Raw genomic sequence first — 22,679 nt, forward strand, 5'->3', positions numbered from 1 at the left:
TGGAGCCAGCCAGGGGGTGAGCGATGAGGCTGCAGCCGGGTGGGGAGCACACGGGGGGAGGGGGGGACTGCAGCCAGGCCAGGGGGGCTGGAGCGGAGCAGAGGGGCAAGCAGGAGGCTGGAGCTGAGCAGAGGCGCAAGCAGGGGGCTGGAGCCGAGCTGGGGGGGACTGCAGCCAAACAGGGAGGCGAGCGGGGGTGGGGCTGCACCTGGCCGCAGGGCAAGCAGGAAGGGCTGGAGCCATGCAGGGGTGCTGGCAGACCCACCGCACCCGAGCTGCTGCTCCATGGTCCCCTGCATCCTCAATAGTCCCCCTCCTCCAGCTCCCCCCACTCCCTACTTACCTGGCACGGAGCCCAGGTCCCCATCGCTGCAGGAAAGAGCCAACCACAGAGATGCTCTGGCAGGGTACCAGAGCATCTCTGGAGGACCAAGCCCCTGGTTGCCTCGGGGCACGGTCCAGGACCATGCTCTGCCCCACTTTTTTCTGCCGCTGTTTTTTTGTTTTGTTTGGGGTTTTTTGTGGGGTTTTTTGAGGACTTCGAGACGCTGCAAGACACACATGCGCACTCGTCTGGCTGCGCCCATTCTGCCCATCAGCAAATCAATGTTTAGAACTCAATGACTCTCAATGGCATGTTGCCATGGCACCCTAGAGTGATGTGAAATCCTTACAGGAGTGCCTCAGGTTGCCACACAATGTTAACACTTAGATATGTTAACTCACAGAGTAAATCCAGAGATTTTAAATAGGAATCCATAGCATCAAAAACTTCCTGACTTGTTGAGGGGGGGGTCTGAGTTCTTTGCAACATAAGAACTGCTCCATTATTTTTTTTAAAAACAAAACAGTGAAAACTAAAAGCTGGCATTTTCTGAGGAGTGCCTCAATTCTAAAAAGGTTGAGAGCAACTGTTCTACCTTCTTGAAAGGGCTGATCAGGAAGCATCATTAAATTTAATGTTTAGGTTTGTTCCAGTTCGGGTACTTCTACATGAACAAGGGAACAAGCTACTGTTTGGGTTTTTTTACATGCAGATTTAATTTTCGATGTTTGGTTAATTGAGTAACGTGCATTATGAGCTGCTTAATTTGGCATTGCCTTTGTAGCTAAGCTGCCAGGCATAAATGTTCTAAAAGGCATAACCCTTCCGCCTTACAGAAGATTGCAGAGATTCTGGTGGCTCTCATGTAGAGAAATGACTGAATAAATGTTCTTGGAAGAGTAACTTATCTTATTCTTAACCTCCATGCTCATGTCATTATGAATAAGCACATTCCTTTGAACCTTTGCCATAAGCAGTAATGCTGAGCCAAAGGAATTAAATGATTGGCAAATTATTCATAATGCCAAACTCTAGTTTGAAGTCTTACTGAACCAGGAGAAGAAGGGATATAACTCAAAGTAATTGAAGAAAAAATGGTCTAGTTTTCAATGTCTCTGGTTTTCCTAAATTTTGACTAGTGTGTAAACTCTTAGTGAAGTGTAGGGACAAACAAATTAAATTGGGTATTGTGTTGAAAGTATCTTTCATTTTCAAATGCATCCCCTTTTCCTGGCCTATGGCTTATTTTAAGTTTATCTTTTGTGAGGAAATTTTCCAGGAACAAATCATACTGGTGCTTCTGGACTTGGATGCAGTACTTTTCCCAGGAAAATCATAAATTCCAGTTAGTTTATTTGATTATCTCCTCAGCTGGTCCAAGACAGAAGCCTGCACCCTTCAGTGCAACAGAATAGGTGTCTGCTCACTAGGTACTTGGGTGTGCAGGAGTAGAGGCACAGCTGCTGTTCCTTCGAAGGAGAAAACAGATGCAAAGATGGACTTAATATCAATAAATAACTAAAGGACTAAAAAATAGAGACTCCATTTAAAAAGAGTGAATTATTTTAAAATACAATGCAGTGATCTAATATGGGTTTTGGCTATTGTATAACAGTTCTACTAGACTTCAAGGCTCAGAAAGCTCTCCTATATCTGCCTTTTTTTAACGTGCCTAAACTTTCCAATTTATAAAATGGAGATAAATGTACTTGCCTTCTTTTTGTAAGCTTCTTGGAGATGTGCAGGTGGAAAGCTCTAGATAAAAGGGGACTGTTAGCATGTTGTAAAAGTACGGGATTTTTGTTGTACTACTATGGGACAATGACTGGTTGCTCTGACTCACCCATTACAATGAATATATCTGGTGGTTGTTTTTTGTTTCCATGAACTAAATGGTGCACAACTATTCTGGTTATAGGAACAATTCAAGATGGAACAGAATAAATTTTCTGTTTGTGCAGCACTTATAGCTGTTAAGTACTGTAAATATCAAGCTATTAAGATTATATAGCAAGATGTGACCCTTTATTTAGTTAGATAGTACTTGCAATATCTTGCTGAAGTGCTGCTAAACAAGGATTTAAAAAAAACGAACGAAGATGGAGACCTTCCTTTAACTGTTGCTTCTCTCTGGAATATGTGTGCTCATCAAACCTGACCTGCTTGTCTGTGCTGGCTTGTTCCTGTTTTCTCTTGTGTGGCCATGTTGGGTGCTTCTTGGGCCTTGTGCCTTCATTCCTCTGGGAGTAGAATCACATAATTCTGTCATTCTTAGACTGGGCCCAGGGTTGCAATGCCTCCAGCTTGGTTTGTTCTGTAGTTATTTCCCTTTAGGAGCTTCTTACCAGTGGATTAGTGAGAACCAGGGTGGATTTGATTTAAATCGAATTAATTTAAATCACTGGTCAGGAAGCCTCAATTTAATCCATGTTTTCCACAAAAAGTGCATTCTTGATGTTTGATATCCTTTATTCATTTAACTTGGCATACCACTTCTTGTTAGGACCCCAATAAGTATATCTTCATGTATCTCCATGCAGTATCCTCTGAGTTCTTAGTTTCAAATCTGTGCCCCACTAAGTGTGTGTCTGATTCTCCCTTAACAAGGGAGAACTTGGCACTTGGGGAAACCTGTCTGGCTAATACAGTTGGGGGTCACTCCAGAGCACTAACATGAATGGATAGTTTTCTCATTGTTTTCCAAGCAGTTGCCAATAAACTGCTTGTTTATATATTGCTGTATTTGGGAGGCCTAGTTATGAACCAGAACCTCATTGTGCTGAAGTACTTAAATATGCAAACCACTTCCTGCACTCAGTTAAATAAAACCCAAATTAAAAATCTGACTAGAACAAGATGGTACATCATATCTGTTAAGGTTTTAACATTTCAACACATTGACTACAGCACAAACATGAATATTGCACTCCTAGCTGAAAACTCATAAATGCTACAGATAGAATCCATGTGGTAATGGGAAGCCCTTTCTTCTTGATGGAAGATATTTCTATAAGGTGTAACCCACGTAGGCGGTGGAAGCGGGGGCTAATGGGGCTTAGCCCGCCCCCCCCCAAATGTGGGTCAGCAGTAGGGCTGCAAAGCAGCCTGGCTGTGGGCTTCCAGTGGCTGCAGCAAGGTGGGAAAGGAAATATGCGCAGAGGTGACAATGGGAGTGGGGCTGGGACTGAGGGAGGGACAGATGTTGCACAGCTGGGGTGGGGCAGGGTGTGGGACTGAGCTGTGAGTGGCCCATCTGGGGGCTGCGACTCCTGCTACGCGCACTCCTGGAGCCATGGGGTTCAGTGTGCCTCCAGATCTGCTGGGGCCGGGGCTGCGCCAGGCTCTTCCCAGCGGGGGCAGGACTGGGCCAGGCTGCGCTTGTGGTGGTGGTATTGAAGGGGGGTTTCAGGTGGAGCTGGAGCCACCCCAATATTTGCTGTAGCCCCCCTAAACCGTCCCCCACCCTCCAGTGCCGCTGCTGCCTACCCCGAGTGCAGCCCAGCTCAGCCCCCGCAGGAAAGAGCTCAGCCCCAGCCTGCAGCAGCAGCCCGCCCCGTCCCAGGCAGATCCAGGGGCACATGCCCTCCTAGGGCCACCCCCTCCCTGAGCCCCCCAAATGAGCCTCTCTTGGCTCTGTCCTATGCCCTGCCCCAGCTATGCAGGGCCTGCCCCAGCCCCACTCCCTCCCCTACCATGGCCCTTTCCCCTCCCCCCACCCCTTCCCCACAGACTTACCTGCTCGGGGGTGCGTATGCGCACTCAGTCCCCCCAAATAATTTTTTCTCCATCCGCCTATAGTAACCCATCAAGACTATATCCAGTCTAAGATTAAGTGACCCAAACATTTCATTTCAGGTATTCCAGTCTAATAGATTTCATCATTGGATTTTTTTATTTATTATTTGTTTTTAGTTTTGGGCCAAATATGACCATTTTATCCCATTATTGTAGGCAGTGTCATCTGTTCTGCCTACAGTTAAGGTTGACTAAAATGCACTTCTGTGACAATATATTCAGTACATGGCTCCGGATTACTTCAGTTGCATATCTGAGTGCTCAGTACTTCTGCAAATCTGCTCCCATACCTCGTACTGTACGCCCAGAAAATGAGGAACATGGGTAGTAACAGCCAGTGAATGTTTGGTTGAAGTGACTCATGGGACAGCTCTGGCAAAGGCAGGGATAGAATCTGATTAATCAGGGTAGCATTCAGTTTCCTTAATACCATGGCTCGTTTAGCACTCACCTGCCAGCTTCTGCAATAAATAATACATGTGGGTCTATAGGCAGACTTACTGCCCAACTCTGATTAAACTGCAAATCTCTATCTTATGTTCTGAATGAGGTGGGGGAGCTGTAGCCAAATGGTATGAAGCCATGACATTTAATCCTCCATATCCATAATGCTTGTGGGTATGGATACCATTTTAAGGTTACACAGATAATCTTAAATCTGCTATTCCCTACCGGTAAGTGCTTAGTTTTACAGCGTTAACATAGTCACACTCCTTAGTGACTGCATACTTAAGTATATATTGTATTGGAAGCAAACCACAAATGGATCCAAATAACTTCAGTATAAATACAGGCAGCAAAATTGGTCTTTGATATCATAAAGGACATCAGTAATGGAACAAAACTATTTTTAGACTTGTCAAATTATTGCTAAAAGGAATAGAGGGTTTTAAAGAAAGGTGTAAACTATGAATATTCCAATTTCTGTTGAATCCTTTTGGATAAATAGACTTTACCAGCTTTGTTGCTAAGTGAGTTCTGCATGTTTGAGAGCACTGTTTAAGAAACTGACTTTATTAGAAAATTCTGTCCTTTGCAGAGAGAGAGATAATTCCCATTTCCTGTTTTAATATTGTTTTTCCAGCTACATCAGAAGGCGGGACAGGAGATCAGGAAAGAATTTTGGAGTACTATTAGTATGTAGCTAGCTTTTCTAGCTTGTACTGCAGAAATGGGGCCCTTATCTCATATTTTATAGAGTCTAACTAAATTGAAATTTTCTGTTGCCAATATGAGAAAATCTTATCAGCATCGTAATGTTTAACTCACATTTTGCAGCTCAGTATCTACTTTCTTCAAGTTATTTGTATTACATTTTATTTGGAGGCATATGCCCAAAATTCTCTTATCAAATAAATTGAAACCTAAACCATGAGTCTTGCTTTACTAAAAATGTCAGGTGTGACGCATGGTACCAGAGGAAATGTAAAGCAAGGGATTGATTGTAAGAAAACATTTTGGACAGCATTTTTTCATTTGAACAATCTTGAAATACTTTAGAAATACATAGTATGAAAACAAAAAAGGGGCATTCTTAATAGGCACAGCCAATGGGGAAAATAGGTTTTAACTAGAATTGGAGATGGAGCCAACATCATAAGGACTGCATTTGGTTTTTGGTGTAAGATAACCCACCTTGCTGTTCCTCAGAGGCTGCATGATGATGATGATGGGAAAAAGAGCAAGAGTTCATAAACTAAAAAAAAAATCTGTGAAAGATCTTACAGGTGCCATGTTGTTTGTGTTAGGGGTGGGATTGATGTCCTGTTAGAAAGCAGAACCCTCAAATACTTAATTTAACACTGACTTTCTGCCTTGCAGAGCGCCTCCTTGGCACTGAGCTGGTTACTATGAGCTTGCTACAAAGTGATAACAGCTGTGGAGCCAGAGAACTGGAGAGTGGCTGCTGTGCAGCCATGGCCAGCGCATGCAGTGCTGGAGCAAAAGAAGACAGTGCAAGTGTCAGCAGTGGGACTGGAAATGCACCAAATTCCTTCACAGAAGAGACCCAGGGATATGATGTGGAGTTTGATCCGCCCCTGGAAAGTAAATACGAGTGTCCTATCTGTTTGATGGCTCTTCGGGAAGCAGTGCAGACACCATGTGGACACCGCTTTTGCAAAGGCTGCATTGTCAAATCAATAAGGTAAAGGAGTGCTCATGGGAATTGAATCTACAAAGAAAGTACATGTACCAATTTGAGTACAGCTGCTTAGGGGCAACTTAAGCACAACGCAACTTGCGAAGGCACATTACATGTTTGTGTTGTTGCTGTGTAATGGATTATGACCTGTGAGAATCACCAGAAATACCCCAGAATTTTGTACTCGATCAATAATAGATGAGTAATATAGCTACATTAATGTATTTATATTGTAAATAGCAATCGTATTGATTTGGAAGGACTTCTTTGAGGTGACTTTGCTGGACTTTTTGAAGGGGTCTTGGCTGCAGGTTTTTCTGGAGTCTTGTCTGCTTTCTTAAAGAAAGTGTCCAAGCAGGTTTGGACGGATGTTCTCCAGGGAGATGAGTGACATAGCAAACTTGCATCAGATCAAGCACTGTAAAGTCTAAACTGGTGTTGTAAAATTGAAACAGGGTGTCAATTTATAAATGTTGTAAGTTAAGGACTGCCTGTGCTGTATCATATGCAGAGCAGTTATATTTAGATTGCTCCCTAAAACCACCTTTGCTTATAAATGCCAAACTTCAACTGTTCAGGCCAAGTATGTGCCTCAAAATGAGCATATATCTTTTCTTTTCGCTTTGATAATTTTAGCATAAATAGTAGCTTCTTTTTCAGAACAAGGTTAGTGGAAAATAAGTTGTCAATCCATAGTTTAAATACAAATCTTTAGATTATCTTGTTGAGATGCTCTAGCACCTTCCTGCTTAATATTCTAATATGTTCAAGGTGTTTGTCTCTGTGTTAAAGACAGCAAAGGTTTGAAATTTGGCTAAAAGATGGACAAACATAAAGGCTTCTGTAAATCTCTCTGGATATGCACTGCAGAGATTTGTTCATCAGTTAAATTGTCCAGAGATTCTGTCTGTGCTGATCATGCTCCAGGCCAAAGCTATGCAGGCCATTCACTGCAGTGGTTCTGGGTACCTGGAGACTACTATTATACTAGTTGCAGGAACAGCAGGTTTCCAGTGTTCCCCCTAATGATGTCCAGGCAGCAGGGAGTAAACAAGGAGGCTGATCTGAGGAGAGTTACAGGGGATTACACTGATCCAAACAGCTGGTAGAGGCTCTACCTGAAGAACCTGAGAGGGTGCAGAGGAACAGATGGGCTTGTCTCGGAAGAATGATGATCAAGTAAGGGAGGCAGGAGGTTATCCAGCTACTACACCACCCTTCTTTCGGAACCTAGAATCAACCTGTCAAACATGTGATATCGCCCTGTAGCTCAGGAGCAAATTGTCCTCCTTTTATTTGTTAGAATCATAGAAAATTAGGGCTGTAAGGGACCTAAGGAGGTCATCTAGTCAAACCCTCTGCTCAAAGCAGGCCCATCCACAGCTTTGTCCAGCTGGGTCTTAGAAACCTCCAAGGATGGGTGTTCCACAACCTCTCTGGGTAACCTGTTCCTGTGTTTTACTACCCTTGTAGTGAGAACATTTTTTTTTCCTAATATCTAGTCTAAACTTCCCTTGCTGCAGATTGAGACCATTGCTCATTGGTCTGTCATTTTCCCCCACTAAGAATAATCCAGTTCACTGTTTCTTAACCTGGGGGTTACAACCCAAAAGTGGGTTGCAAGAATATATGAAAGGGTTGCAAACAAACTTTAAAAATGGATCAACACACTTTTTAAAAATGAATTCTGCTTTAAAGGAGAAAACCAGAAACTGTGGCTTTTCTCTTGCAGGCTGGCAGAACTGCAGTCTACCAGGGGCTGCTTGGAGGTATGCCCCACACACCCACCCCCCCAACCTCACACAGGGGGCCAGGGGTGGGAGGCAGCAGGTCGGGAGTGAGAGGCACTGGGTGGGGACTGATGGATGTTTACAAATGAGTCCCAGTACAAACAAGGATTAGAACCACTGATCGAGCTGCATGTTCCCTTCAAATAGAATTCTGCCATTTGGGCTTTAATCCAAAGGGTCCAACTCTGCTGACCCAGGTGGGACTCAGTATGGTGCCACATGATGAAACCAATTTGTCTTAGTCTACTTTACAAAAAAAATTGGCCTCGGAAACGGCATTTATAAAAGCGATATGGGTTACAGAGCTGTTCATTTGAAAGTAGAGAAATGCCAGAATTGAGTTTGATGCAACCTTCCAATGTAATAGTTGTGAAAAAGTGTACACATACCATTTTCCCATAGGAACCTGTTTCACTTGCAGCAAGTGCTGGATAGTGCTTAGTTAATAAGCCTCTACCCTGTATTTTACTTCATCCTTGTTGTTCAATGTGTTGCCCACAAAATGCCTTATTTATTGCACATCATACAAACTCTTCTCTCAATACAAAATTTTATTCTCCATGGTTTTTCTACGGCTGCCACTACTAATGTATAATGTACTAATACATTGATCTTCACAGTGCCCTTTTGAGTTGCATTAAATGAGGCAAGGGCCTGCAGAAATAAAAATCTGCACATATATAAGTACTAGAACCAAATTAAGGTTGTACAGATAAAAGAAAATACCAGAACTGAGGTTAAGGGTTTGGCTTTCCAACCTTAACTCTTGTAATGTCACTGTCTTACGTAACTTCAAATACGTGCTTCTTCCTGTGTAATCTAACATGGGAGGAACTCTTAGTCTTTAAAACAAGGCTTTAGCATTTGTATATTAAGTCTGTGTAATATTAGTTGGATACATAGGAAACGAAGCCCCCCTTGATATATTCCTACCAGACTTGCTTTGTGTACTGACACCAGTACCTATCCTCTGCTCACACAAACGTTGGGATTTTTATGATGAAATTTATGTAAAAAGTCAAAATTGTCTCAAGAGGACATAAGTTATTGGAACTTCCAAGCTGATAGCCTGGATGTTTGGTTATATGGAGCTTTAGAAATATCTTGGTCATCTAGCCAGATCAAGAGAAAACTCTTTTATAAAAATACCCATCGGTAGGATTCTTCAGCTTTCCTTTTGAGATAATCTCCTAGTATGACCATCTTTTTTTAACTACTGTTTGTGACAGTCTGCCAGTTCATAGAGATTTCCTATAGCAGTGCTTAATGAGGAAGTAGGGGAGATGTGGTGTTCAAAACAACTACATTTTTCTGCCAGGTGGAGAAGCTTCCGTTTTAAACCCCAGAGCCTGGGAAACAGTTGCCTTTTCTTTTAACTGCAGTACAGATAGTCTGGTAAGTGTCACCTGTAAATGCTGTTAATAACTACAGGTTTTGATTCACAGCTGTGGCACTTCCTACTTCTGTCCTCTTTCAGTCTAGTATTCATTATTTCAGTGACTATAAAACACTTGCAGGTGTGAGAGACCATTAGTCATTCCCATGATTTTCCAAGGGCTATCAGTAACTTTTTATTTACTTCAGTCACATAGCCAAGACAGATTTCACTTGGAGTGAGTATTAATGAAAGCAGAGTTTATAGTGCAGGTGTCCAACTCCTTCAGGGGAAAGTGCTGAATTCCTTGCTTAATTGTGATCCATAGGTTGGATTACACATGGTACCTACTGTTCACAGTGATGTCAGTAAGAACCTCAGAAGGGGGAAATGACCATTGTGTAGTAACAAAATGTTCAGTAGACAGATGTTCAATGCAATTGTCACAAGCAGTGCTTAGTGTGGAAAATCTACTCAACTTGAAAACTTCAATATCTACCTTTCTTTTCTCTTCCTTCCTGATCTCTTTTTCTTCCCTCTGCTTGTATGCATTAAAGTTGACACCAAATTGTCATCACTGAGCTTAAAAATTGATATTCCAGCAAGATTTAATAAGGAGCTAGTGAGTTCATATCTCTGAGTCACTGTTTCAAGGCACAAGCGAGTTCACACCTCTGAGTCATTGTTTCAGTCTGTTGGTAAACTCGGGTAGACCATGTTCCATTGGTTAGAACTGGGCCGTGTTTGGAAAGCTGTCTTCATCCATGAGGTATCAAAAAAAGTTAAAACTGAAATGTTAAGCTATGTCATGTAGGCTACAGAGATAACATGGATGGGATCACAGTCAGCTAAGTTACTTCTTAAAAAGCTTTAGCCTCGTTGTGAGTAAAGGTAATAGCAGATGAGGTTGTGATCAGCTGTTGCAAGTTAACTGACTTTCTTAGGTGTCTGCTAGTGTTGGTTTTCAGCTTAGAGTAATTGCTTTTGCTTTCTTTTGGTTAGCAAATTTTAGAAGTGAATCCCTAAACACAAATCCAATAACTAAATAAAATAAGAACCCTGTATCTTCTGTGGCCACAACATACATCAGGCTTGTAGTACATACCAAAAGTCAGAAACATCTTTTTGCTAGGCCAGCAGAAATATTATGTAGAAGGGTCTGAGTTCTGGAGTCATGCCCTTTATTGATACACCCACAAAAACTTTCTGTCCCTTTTCAGTTTGGGGAGACGAGCACATTTTGGCTAATTAAAGTTGCTGTAGTTTCATCTAAAGAGAGGCTATTTCTAATAGAACCAGTAGAGTTGGCTGAAAAGTGAGAATATCCTGATTACTCCAAATATGGAGGTAATGCTAATAATATTAAGCAACCTGGAGAGCTGGGCAGTAGACAAAACAGTGTCTGCAAACAATTCAGTTATCAGCTGAAAGGAAAAATGAGTCAAGCTGTTTGCCAACATTGTATCAGATGTAATGGTTGCTCAGAAAGTATAGTCTTAGACTGTGGCCAGAGGTAATTTCCAGGCACTTTAAAAGGGAACATTATGATGCAGCTATTACACTTGCATGCTCCTAGAGGGGTACAAGTAAGCTACTCTATTTACTTGAATCCAGGATGAGATTTTTTTCCCCCATTCAACGTAGAGGAAAAAAAACCTGTCTTGGATTCAACTACAGGTGGCGGCAGGAGAGCTGCTGCAGCACCAGCTCTGGCCCCAACTCGGGATTGGAGTCAAAGCTGCCGCTGTTGCCTCTGTCCATGCCACCTGTCCACCAACCTCTGCCCCATGCTGCCTTCCCACCCCGTTACGACTTGCACTCCCCCTCTACCTCCTTCCCATCCCCCCACCTGCACCCTGCCATCTGTGCCCCTGCCACTGCTTTCCCCATGACAGTGATAGGGGAGGGATGAATTTAAAATGATCCTCCAGTAATTTAATTCTAGACTTGGAAGATTATAACAAAATAATTGGCAGCTGAGTGGAGGGGGAAAAATCAAATTAGACCAGGTGTAACAATGTCATGCTGGAACAGCACCCTCCTCTCTCCCCCTTCCCCTCCCCCCTTGCCCATGATCTGTTTAAAATGAAATTTTATGGGCAACTTTGGGGGTGGGGGGCGGGCTGTAGTTCCAGGAGCCTATGGCTCTCACTAGTACAGCCCCTGACTACTTAGAAGGTGGACAGACCTATACTATAGCAACAATACTCAAACTTTTGAGAAGCTTATCTTAAACCTATTCAGGAATCTGCATATTTAATGCACACAATGTCCTCAAACAGTCGGAGAAGGGAGTGAATGCTTTTTGCCAGATTTCTTAAACTTACATAAATTTTTTTAAACATTTTTGGAGTAACTGTTTGAAGCAATAGCTTTTTGCCATCCAAATAGACTAGTTCTCTTACTTTGCCTTCTTCCTTTATACTTGTTGCATCATTCCCAACCTACATACTCTGATAAGCATTTAAGATACAATGCACTTGATGACTTTGATTAAACAACAGCCTTGTTATTACACTTCTCAGAGAAGCCGCCCCAAGTGCTGTAGCATTGTGGGTCAGTTTTTTAGTTTTTAGGTGGTGGTGTGGCTTTCCTTTCCACATCTGAATTTAGGTCACTAGTGAAGCTAGTTGAATGTTCTAAGAATACTTCCTAATGGATTTTTGCTCATGTTATGTGTAGAGACCTACCAGATTTGGGGTAGCTGCTTCCCAATTTCGTGGTCTGAGCACAGTGCCAGTTGCTATTTTTGCAGCAGTGTGGCAGGCCCTCCACGCCTCTCACTGGACCAGGAGCCTTGAATGTCCTGGCCCTCTGGGGAGGGGCAGGACTTTCGGTGCCCTTTGGCCAGAGACATGCTCTCCGTGAAAATTCCCCCCACCCCCCCATGCTTCAGGACACCAGGGCTTCCTGCCATTTTCTATTTATAGCCCTCCCCCCCTCCTCCCCCTTCCTCCACTGCTCCCAGCCCCCCACACGCTGGCCTTTTTTTGAAGTCCCTGTGCTTTTTCTCAGGGGGCCTACTGATTTTTTTCATGGTTTCTGCAAAAATCACAAAATCGGAATTTCAGTAGGTCCCTAGTCATGTGCACCATCCAAGGTGATGTAACTTATCTTGTTGGGCAGTCACTTCTCAGAAAATCCACCAGACTTGAAAAACAATAGGTTCAGATTAGTAGAGGAGTGTATAAACTGAATTATGCGGGAAACTTGCATGGTATCTTCCCACTGTGAGCTTTTTTCTCTTTTTTTTTTCTCCTTGACATCCATGTTACATTCTTACTATGGTTACTAAACACACTAAACATTCCTGTAGATGCTTAGCATTTAGCTAGTCCTTGGCAGTCACTGATTAAAGAGTCGTGTCTGGCTAAAATAGGCACATGTGTATGATCCCCATTCTACACTTGAGGCAGACCCCACTCCTCTGATTAATTTAAAAGTTAGAGACATAGATGTTGCTGCCTAGCATTAACTAACAGTAGGTTAAGTGTTAGCACAGTATAGCTTTTTACATCTGGAAACAGGCGGCTCACTTCTGAAAGCCCTTCCCCGCAAGTTGCCCATAAACTTCATTATAAACAGAGCATGGGAACTGCGTGACATTGCTATACCTGGTCTAACTGCTTTTTGCGTAGGAGGTCTATTCAGTATTACAAGGCTGCTCACTGTGTTGAGCAAGCTGTAAGATCTGAAATAGTATACCACTGCTTTGTTTTTTCTGCTTGTTAAGGAGTGAGAGCGCCTTTTGGCAAACCACCTCCTAAAAGCAAAACTCTCAAACGGAAGTTCATAATCTCTTTTAAGTCTCAACTCTGCCCTACTTCCCCTAACAATAGTAGAGCTGCTGATCAGTGATTTCCTTATTCAGCAAAGAACAAAACCTTCAGATCCTCTCCAAACCCCTAGGTCTGTAGTTCTCAACCTTTTTAGACTTGAGGCATCCCTTGTTAGATTTGAGGCACTCCTCAGAAGTGCCTGCTCATTGTTTTCACTCATTTTTTGGCTACAGAAAAATAATACAACATTTCTTCTGTTGCAAACAACTTGGACCACAACAGGTCAGAATACTTTTAACACTATAGACTCCTATTTGAAGTCTCGGGATTTGTCTTGTGAATTTTGTGTGCGTGCCTGACATTACATGGCGCCTGTGAGAGGATCTAAAGGTACCCCTTTAGCACCCTTGGTAAGAACCACTGCAGCAGGTCTCTGCTAGCAAGAATGTGAGAACTAAGACAATGGTATGGCCTTTGATCTTTGAACCACACATGCTCCTTGTCTTTAACCCAGTTATGTGCAGCTGTGTGTGTTGTTATAGTATCAGGGTTTTTTTAGTAGTATTACACTTCAGAAGCGTTGATCACAATTGGCTGTTTTACACATGTTTAGTTTATTCTTTGCTTACTCTTGGCTATTTAACTATATTACTTGTAGACATGTGCTTAATTTATTCTTTAAATATGACAACAGTTTCTCACTGGTGTGTAAGAAGATTTTAAAATAAGGGCAAGAGAAGAATTATGAAATCTGCTGTTCTTTCACTTTATACAAAAATACCCTTTGTCCTCCTCTTATGGTAGAGATGCAGGTCACAAATGTCCAGTAGACAATGAAATTCTACTTGAAAATCAACTTTTCCCTGACAACTTTGCGAAGAGGGAAATCCTCTCGCTAACAGTGAGATGTCCCAACAAAGGGTGCCGTTTGAAGATGGAGCTGAGACATCTAGAGGTAGGAATCATTTTATAAATGCAAATAAAGTGGTTTCTATTTCTAAAAGTTTCTTAAAATCCCTGAATGACTTCAGTTAAGCAATTTTCGTCCTACTGATTTGTTGTTCAAATCCATTGCTGATTTTATTCAAGTCTGCTACTGTTTCTTTGAAAGTGGTTGATCTAAGTTTAAGTGACTCAAGTGTGTTTGGCATAGCTTATAGGCAATATTTTTTGCTACATAAATAATACTACTCTCTTAAGCACCCTGGTTGCGATGTAGACTGTCTCTTGTCAGAGATGATTTTGATCAAGTTTTATCATGCATGTGGCAGTTTTCTATCTGCAGGGTGCATCTACACCTGTAGTTAATGTGATGGAATAAACTCCAGCACAGTTCACACTGGAGTCTACTGCTCCTGGGTGCAGCATTTACATGTACGCTCAGGACTACAGCATGTTGAGCCAGGTCATAACAACCCTAGTTGGCAGAGAGGAGTCACTCGCCTGCCAATCCAGGACTTGCTCCAGTCTGACTTAACAAGCTGCGGAGGGACTGCTTGGGGCCACTGAAGCACCCTTGTGCTCCAACCAACCCCATCAACATCTACACGTGCATTGCAGTGCACTAAACAATGCCACCATAGGATTGTACTTGTGTTGACAAATACTAACCTATGGCACCGTTTAGTTTATTATTCCCTAACAGGGATTCACTGTAGATGCTGAGACTACTGTGGAGCTAATTAGTCAGCTGCTCAGTAAATGTCTTGTGTAGATGCACCCTCAGCATCCATAATATCTGCTAGCAGCGATTTTACAACAGCTAGAATAATAGTTGATTTTTAAAATAATTGTTGAAGTTTGATAAACAGTGGCTTAACTAGCAATTATTTTACTGATTGTATAAGTACAGTGTTGAAACACTGTCTAGTCTTTTCAAACCCTAATTCTATTATGGTTTCCCTCCCCCCCCGCCAAATTCTGGCTGTCATTAAAGTCAGTGGTGCCCTGCTAAAGTATATAAGTGTCTGTGTAGACCAATCACTCTGTGGGCTGGTTGGGCAACAAAGAAAAGCCTAAAAGTGCTTTTCTGTTATTTTCAAGACTAATGAGAATGTGGTACCTGAATTTTTCATTTTGTTTTTAATACTATGTCGTCTTATTGCTGTTATATAGGAGCATCAGTTGCAGTGTAACTTTTCATGTGTGGAATGCCCGCAGTGCCTGGGCTCCTTCCAGAAGAATCAGATGAAAGAGCACATGACACAGGAATGTCCACGGCGGAAAGTCTGCTGTCCCAACTGTGCCACGTCTATGGCTTATGAAGATAAAGAGGTGAGGACGGAATCAGTAACGGATGTTTTTTAGTTTGCTTCAGAAAGAAAGCAGTTTCTTCTGCTGTGCTTACCATACAAAAGTTGTGAGCTCCTGATTGTCTTTGGGTGTTTGTACACGTTGTGTTTTTTGCCTTTTCTTGCAGTGCAGTGGCATAACTTTGCACAAGCAGGTTTTCCAGTCGCTTGAAGTCTTTCTGGTGCATTAAACTGAAACTCCTTGGACATAGTTTAGTTTGGTTTGCTGCGAATTAAAGCATTGTGTCCATGGATTTGTTGTGTGCAAAGGCAATGAAAGGCATGTAATGAGCCGCTTTGTCCACCAGGTGGCGGTGGCTTTTTTGTAGTTCACCCCTTTGAATTACTGCCACTTTTTTTTTCTTGTGCCATGTGCCAGCTCCCTGCTCCCACAGCTGCATGGCAGGGCACAGGGTGAAGGGCCCTGGGCCAGGGAGGCAGCACAGGACCATCCCACTCTCCTGCAGCGCCAGCCAGGAACTGGGCTTAATTTGTTTGAAAATCTAGTATGCACAAACGCTGATACGATGCTCCAAAATAAACAAGTTTAAATTTTATAAACCTATTTAAATTAATATGGATTAGACCCCATAATGAGTACAGGCGCCCTTCAAGGGCAGGTTAAAGAGTAGCCTTCTTTTGAAAAGGGTCATACTTGTATCACCATTCTTGGGGACTGTACAGTGCATAGATGGGTAAAAGTGTTTGCCTAAAAAGAAACCATTAACTTTTTTAAATTTTTTTTTAGCTTTACTAGCAGTTGCAACAATGTCAGTATTCTACAGCAACCTTTTTAAAAAGACCTGAAATAACCAAAGGGCAAAAATCCTGATAGATATGTTTTCTTTTCCTGTGCTCACTCACGCACACATGCTCACTCACGGACTCGCTCTGTCTGATCAAAATAAGCATGGTGCTGAGGGAGCTGTTCACCCATCTATAGATTTCTCCTTAGAGTAAGAGACTAGAAATAGTTCTGTGTTATGTTCCTAGCTCTAAATCTAATGTTGGTGATCTAGGACACATTACCATTTTGGGGATCCAATTTCCTTACTTGTAAATAGGCCTGGCATATTAGCCTTTTTGAAAAAACAGATTTGAATGGAAGTTGCTATGTAAATGAATGTTATCACATTTGTGGTGTTTGTCGAGTAGTAAGACGTTTTTATTAATTTAAAAACTAATTCTGATACAAGAACAGAATAAACCCCTGAAAGTGTGGATACTTGTGTATTCAGGGAGAAGAAAATGAGGAAGGAAATCTGTTCAGTACCTTCCTATTTCCTGATTTAAAACTACCAAAATATAAAGCTTGCTTAAAAAACAATCAAGAATTGGTCATCTAGAGTACAGAGTACAGGTTACTCAATAATAAAAAATTCTTTTTAACTTTCTGTGTTTAACTAATTGGTTCTTATCTTCTTTCTCACCTCTTCAACAACTGAAGCATCATGAAGAGCACTGTCCACTGGCAAATGTGTTTTGTGAATATTGTAATACTGTGCTCATTAGAGAACAGGTAAGAGGCTATCTTTCTCCATATGTCCATATCGGCTCGGGAAGCAGTCCAAATATGAAATACCTTAATCTCAAATGGAGGTAATGGCAAGAAACAGCCTATTAATTGGAAATGATTTAAGATTTTTACTTTTCCCATTTAAATTTCTGATGTATTATAGGTCAGATTGTTTGTGCATGCATGTGTAACACCACTTTTGTTTGAAATTCAAGGAAAATGTAAATGTTGTGTTTTGGCAGCAAATTACGCTATTCAGAAATCCTTTCTCCTGACAAGGCTAGTGAGTGTATTAATATTCAGGTCTGGCAATAATGACAACAGAGTGGAGTTAAACAGGAATCCAAGCAGATCTTCATTTATCTACTGTTTTATGGTTGAACCTGGAAGGACCAGTTGCATCAAGGCTATAATAAGTCTTGCTGTCATGTGTGCATATTTGGCATTTGTACACATGCACACACCACAGTGGCGAGTGCTTTGAAAAAGCACCTGGCGCTGTGGTGCCTGCAGTTATATAAGTAGTCACGTGCGTGCCACCAGTGAGAAAATGGTGGTAGAGCGCTTTTGAACTAAAATATATCAGAGGCACTTTCATTCAAAAGCACACCTTCCCCACTTTCTGCACACTGACGTGCATTTCACCACTTATACAACTGTACACACCACAGCACAGTGCACATCAGCTTGCGTGTGGAGCAGACTCAATTAATCCCTGCACAAAAATGTATGTGTATAAATGCCCATTGTGTAGAAAGTGTCCATTGATGTCACAGTCATTGAAAATCTTCTGTCAGACCTTCTTGGTCAGCAGTTCATGCAAACGGTGACTAAGATGCAAGCTGGTATATAATGATGATGATTACCCTGTACTGTTAAAATCTCTTAAAGGATAGCCACTTATTTAGGTTTTGATTCATGTTATCAGTTCCAAGAGTCTTCCACCAGTTGTCAGAAAGCTACGAGAGGGGCAAATACAATCCTAGGCATAACCTGGAAGAATTTGGCTTGCTTAGCCTTTTAGAACAGAGCTTGAGAGAGGAGATGTTTGCTTTCTGTATATGTATCAGGGATGAATACAAGAGAGGAAGAGAAAGTATTTAAGCTAAGGAACAATGCTGGCATAAAAACAAGTCTGTTAACTGACTAGGAATAAATTTAGATTTGGAATTATGAGGAATGAGATTTTGGAACAGTATTTCCATAAAAGGACTGGGGTAAAAAAACCTAGCTAATTTGATGGTGGAACTTTATCAGTTTATGAAAAGGGTTATAATGTTATGATCTAGCCCAGGGATGTCCAAACTTTTTGAATGTAGGGCTGGATCATGAATTTTTTTATCACCCAGTAGGCCAGTGAGCCATATTCAAAGACCTCACAAGAAGCAATATCACATCAGGAAGTGATGTTGCGTGACCTTTGACACCAATGAAGTTGCAGGAAGTGAAAATGAAATGTGGCTTAAAATCCAAATAAAAACAATATAAAAGCAACAATGGAAAAATACCAAACACTTGACTAAAATAAATACTTTCACTTCTACTCATTTCTCAGTGAATGAAAGAAAGAAGCGTAATGCAAGTCGACAGATCAGATGTGGAAAAGATATCGGCCAGAGTGGAAACTAATCAAAGCAACAAAATATGTGCATTTTTGAGAATACTTTGAGAATACTACCGCTGCTTCTGCTGGCTGGTGCCAACCTGGGCAGGTCTGCCCCATTGGGAGCAGCACGCAGCTGAAGCCGGCTTCCCATGTGCTGCTGGGGATGGGAGGACCCCAGCCGGGTCTGCACCGGCCAGCAGAAGTGATGGCAGAGCCGTGTGCTGCTTGGGATGTGATGAGCCCGGTTGGAGTGGCAGGGTCTCAGCTGCATTTTCCCCTGCCTGCACCGGTCAGTCCTGAGCAGCACATGGCTCTGCCACCACTTCTGCTGGCCGGTGCCGACCCGGCCGAGCTCCTCCCATCCCCAGTAGCATGTGGGAATCCAGCTTCAGCTGCATGCTGCTCCGTATGGGGCAGACCTGCCCAGGTTGGCACCAGCCAGCAGAAGCAGCGGCGGAGCCATGTGTCACTTGGGACTGACCTGCACAGGTAGGGGGAAAGTGTAGCTGAGCCCCTACTGCTCCAGCCGGGCTCATCCTGTCCCGAGAGGCACATGGCTACTTCTCTTCCCACACGTACCGCGTCAGCAACGTCAAGCTGATGCCGTGTATGTGGGAACCTTGTCCTTTCCCCAGCCCTTCAACATCTATTAGGAATCTGCTGAGGGGTTGGGGGAGGAACAAGGGGTGGGAACGAAAGTAAACAGTGTTTACTTTTCATTTCCCATTGCAGCACCTCGGGCCTTGGAAAATGCTTTGGCGGTCACACAGCAGCCCACAAGCCGTATGTTGGACAAGCCTGATCTAGCCTGAAACTGGACTCATTGACCCAGGAGATGCCTCCTAGTTGCGTGTACTTAGCTGACATGTAGGTACTTCCACATGTCAGCTAAGGTAATCATATCTTTTCTGATATTAGAAAACTTTGATCTGAAGAAAATATAAGATTTTTAATGTAAGGTATTTTAACCTTAACTCTGACTTTGTTTTTAGATGCCTAATCATTATGATAATGACTGTCCTACAGCCCCAGTACCATGTACTTACAGTGCCTTTGGATGTCCTGAAAAGGTAGGTCTATTCTTATTCCGCAGATGCAAGGAGCGTGTTACTCTCTTACCCGATGCTAGGTACAGTTGATCTTGGCTTGATTTTGAGTGGCATTGTGGAAAGGACCAAGTGGTGGCCTGACTTTGCTCCTGTAGAAATCAGTAAGGGTAGGGTAAGAACATTGACAGAAGGTTTTTGAGTGCTAAGTTTTGGTGAATGATTTTTTTTCTCACCTATGTTGATTCACAAGTATATTTTGTACTTGTATAACTCCTGAAATATAGGGGAAAGAGAAATTTAATGATGTGACTTGCATCTCCATGATCCCCAAATTATTTTATTTCATTTTTGTGAAAATACTAATTTGCTGAAATATTCCCATGTTCTGTAGTCACCTTGCCTCCTTTTAATCATGTAATTTTTCTCTTCATCTTGCTGCTCCCTAGCTTTTTTGAGCATCTTCATATTTAGGTTTCCCATTACAGCAGTGCCATGTAGGGACTGTAGTGCTGCAGTATAAGAAAATATTAAACCTATTTGTCTGAAGGAGAGAGAATCACTAGTGCACTTACAGGCTAGGGGAGGACCTTCTTAGCAGCACAGCAGCAGAGGGGGATCTCTGAGTCATTGTTGACACCAAGATGAACATGAGTCATCAGTGTGACAAAGCAGTCAGTAAAGCTAACCACACTTTATCATGCATTAGCAGGTGCATGACAAACAGGTCCAGGGAGGTGATGCTTCCCCTCTATGCAGCATTGGTCAGGCCACAGCTGGAGTACTGGGTCCAGTTTTGAGCGCCACACTTCAAGAGGGATGTGGACAACCTCGAAGGTTCAGAGGTTGTATGGTTAGGGGCCTGCAGGCAAAGCCCTGCGAAGAGAGATTGAACTCCCTGGATCTCTTCAGCCTCCGCAAGAGAAGGCTGAGAGGTGACCTTGTGGCCACCTAAAAATTCTTCCGGGGGGGGGCAGCAAGGAATAGGAGGTGCTTTGTTTACCAAGGCACCCCTTGGAGTAACTAGGAACAATAGCCACAAACTGACAGAGAGCAGATTTAGGTTAGACATCAGGAAGAACTTCTTTATGGTAAGGGTTGCCAGGATCTGGAATAAGCTTCCAAGGTAGGTGTTGCTCTCCCCTACCTTGGGGGTCTTTAAGAGGAAGCTAGACATGCACCTGGCTGGGGTCATCTAACCCCAGCGCTCTTTCCTACCCAGAGCGTAGGGGGTCAGACTTGATCTACTGATATCCCTTGCGCCCCAAACTTCTATCAATTCTGCAACTTGTCTTCAGTTTCATCACATCTGATAGTACTGATCACATTCCTATTATGTACAGCTGTTTGTTTTTTTAAAGCCAAATATTTGTGACTCAGTTGCATGAAATGTTGCCAATTCTTGTTATGTTCATAATGTCACATCTCTTTAAACTCTAGATGCAGAGAAATGAATTGGCACGCCACATGCAGGAATTTACTCAGGTTCACATGAGAATGATGGCTCAGACTCTCCTAAGTGTCAGTGTGACTGCCACAGTTCCTGTATCCTTCTCCAATGGCCCATCCTTTGAGCCAGGCCTCTTCTCCCACCCTTCATCTTCCCCATATGAGTGCAACCCGGAAGTAGAGAACTTCAAGGAGACAATTCAGCAGTTGGAAGGTCGCTTGGTAAGACAGGATCACCAAATCAGAGAGCTGATTGCTAAAATGGAAACTCAGAGTATTAACATGGTTGAGCTCAAACGTACTATCAGAAACCTAGAGGGGAAAATTGCTGAAATGGAGGCACAGCAATGTAATGGCATTTATATCTGGAAGATTGAGAATTTCTCTTCACTTCTGAAAGCCCAAGAAGAAGAAAGGCCTGTTGTGACACACAGCCCTGGCTTCTACACTGGAAAACCTGGCTACAAACTCTGTTTGCGTCTGCATATCCAGTTACCAAATTCTCAGCGTTGTGCTAACTTTATATCCCTTTTTGTCCATACTATGCAAGGGGAATATGACAGCTACCTGCCTTGGCCATTCCAGGGCACCATACGGCTTTCTATTCTGGATCAGTCTGAAGGACCTGAAAGGCTGAATCATGAAGAAGTAATGGAAGCCAAACCTGAGCTGCTAGCCTTCCAGAGACCAACAGTCCACCGCAACCCAAAGGGTTTTGGTTACGTGACTTTCATGCACCTGCAAGCTCTGAAACAAAGAACCTTTGTAAAAGATGATACCCTTCTTGTGCGCTGTGAAGTTGTAACACGATTAGATTTTAACAGTCTCCGGAGGGAGGGATTTCAGCCCCGTAGTACTGAAGGTGTAGTGTAGTCTGTACTTTAACCAGAAGAGTCCTGCTTCCCTTCCACAACAGACTATAGGGACAAAACATATAGTCAAAGAGATTTTCCAGTAATGTAAAAAAATTTCATGAGAAGACTTTACGACTGAAACAGTGTCTCTCTACAGGACAACATGGTTGTTTTTTGACTCAATAGAACCTGTTTGACTTTGGTATAAGATTTCATTCCCACTACCCTCTTCATATGTTGTGTGTCTAAATACTCATAATTGTTCTTTATTAACCTATTAAGCTAACTGAATGGAGCAAGGATACATTTTCAAACTTAAAACTTCTGCAGAGGAATTTCCTGGAACCAGCTTTCTAGGGAAGTGGTGCTGGCTCCCACTGTGGGGATCTTTAAGAAGAGGCTTGATGACTACCTGGCTGGACTCATTTGAGTCCAGTCTTTTCTCCTGCCCAGACGGGGGGTCGGACCTGAAGATCTACAAGGTCCCTTCCGACCCTACTTCTATGATTCTATGATTCATTCATTGCTGATGACACCAAAATTTGGGGGGAGGTGAGCACGCTAGCAGGGAGTGAGAGATTGCAGAGGGATCTGGATAGGTTACAGGGGTGGGCTAACAGGAACAGGATCCGTTTCAATACGGACAAGTGCAGGGTGCTGCACTTGGGCAGCAGGAACCAGCAGCACACTTACACAATGGGGAACTCCCT

The 22,679-nt window shown here is 42.7% G+C and overlaps 1 protein-coding gene across 3 annotated transcripts in view; it reads left to right on the forward strand.

Moving 5' to 3' along the window:
• Positions 1 to 22,302, forward strand: part of TRAF6 (TNF receptor associated factor 6) — a 31,104-nt gene extending 8,802 nt beyond the window's left edge. For 2 of the 3 annotated variants that reach the window (XM_019519382.1, XM_019519381.1), the window contains 6 exons: positions 5,942 to 6,266; positions 14,012 to 14,162; positions 15,323 to 15,481; positions 16,946 to 17,017; positions 19,613 to 19,690; positions 21,107 to 22,302. In XM_019519382.1, the coding sequence (XP_019374927.1) occupies positions 5,971 to 6,266; positions 14,012 to 14,162; positions 15,323 to 15,481; positions 16,946 to 17,017; positions 19,613 to 19,690; positions 21,107 to 21,988 (1,638 nt within the window). In that variant the 5' untranslated portion in view covers positions 5,942 to 5,970 and the 3' untranslated portion in view covers positions 21,989 to 22,302. Of the gene's footprint in view, positions 1 to 5,941; positions 6,267 to 7,260; positions 7,443 to 14,011; positions 14,163 to 15,322; positions 15,482 to 16,945; positions 17,018 to 19,612; positions 19,691 to 21,106 lie in introns of those variants that run through there. The other variant, XM_019519383.1, reaches the window with a different exon arrangement.
• The last annotated feature ends 377 nt before the right edge of the window (positions 22,303 to 22,679 follow it).

Source organism: Gavialis gangeticus, unplaced genomic scaffold (assembly GCF_001723915.1).
Source record: "Gavialis gangeticus isolate Ggan-Ray unplaced genomic scaffold, GavGan_comp1, whole genome shotgun sequence".
NCBI classification, from domain to species: Eukaryota; Metazoa; Chordata; order Crocodylia; family Gavialidae; genus Gavialis; species Gavialis gangeticus.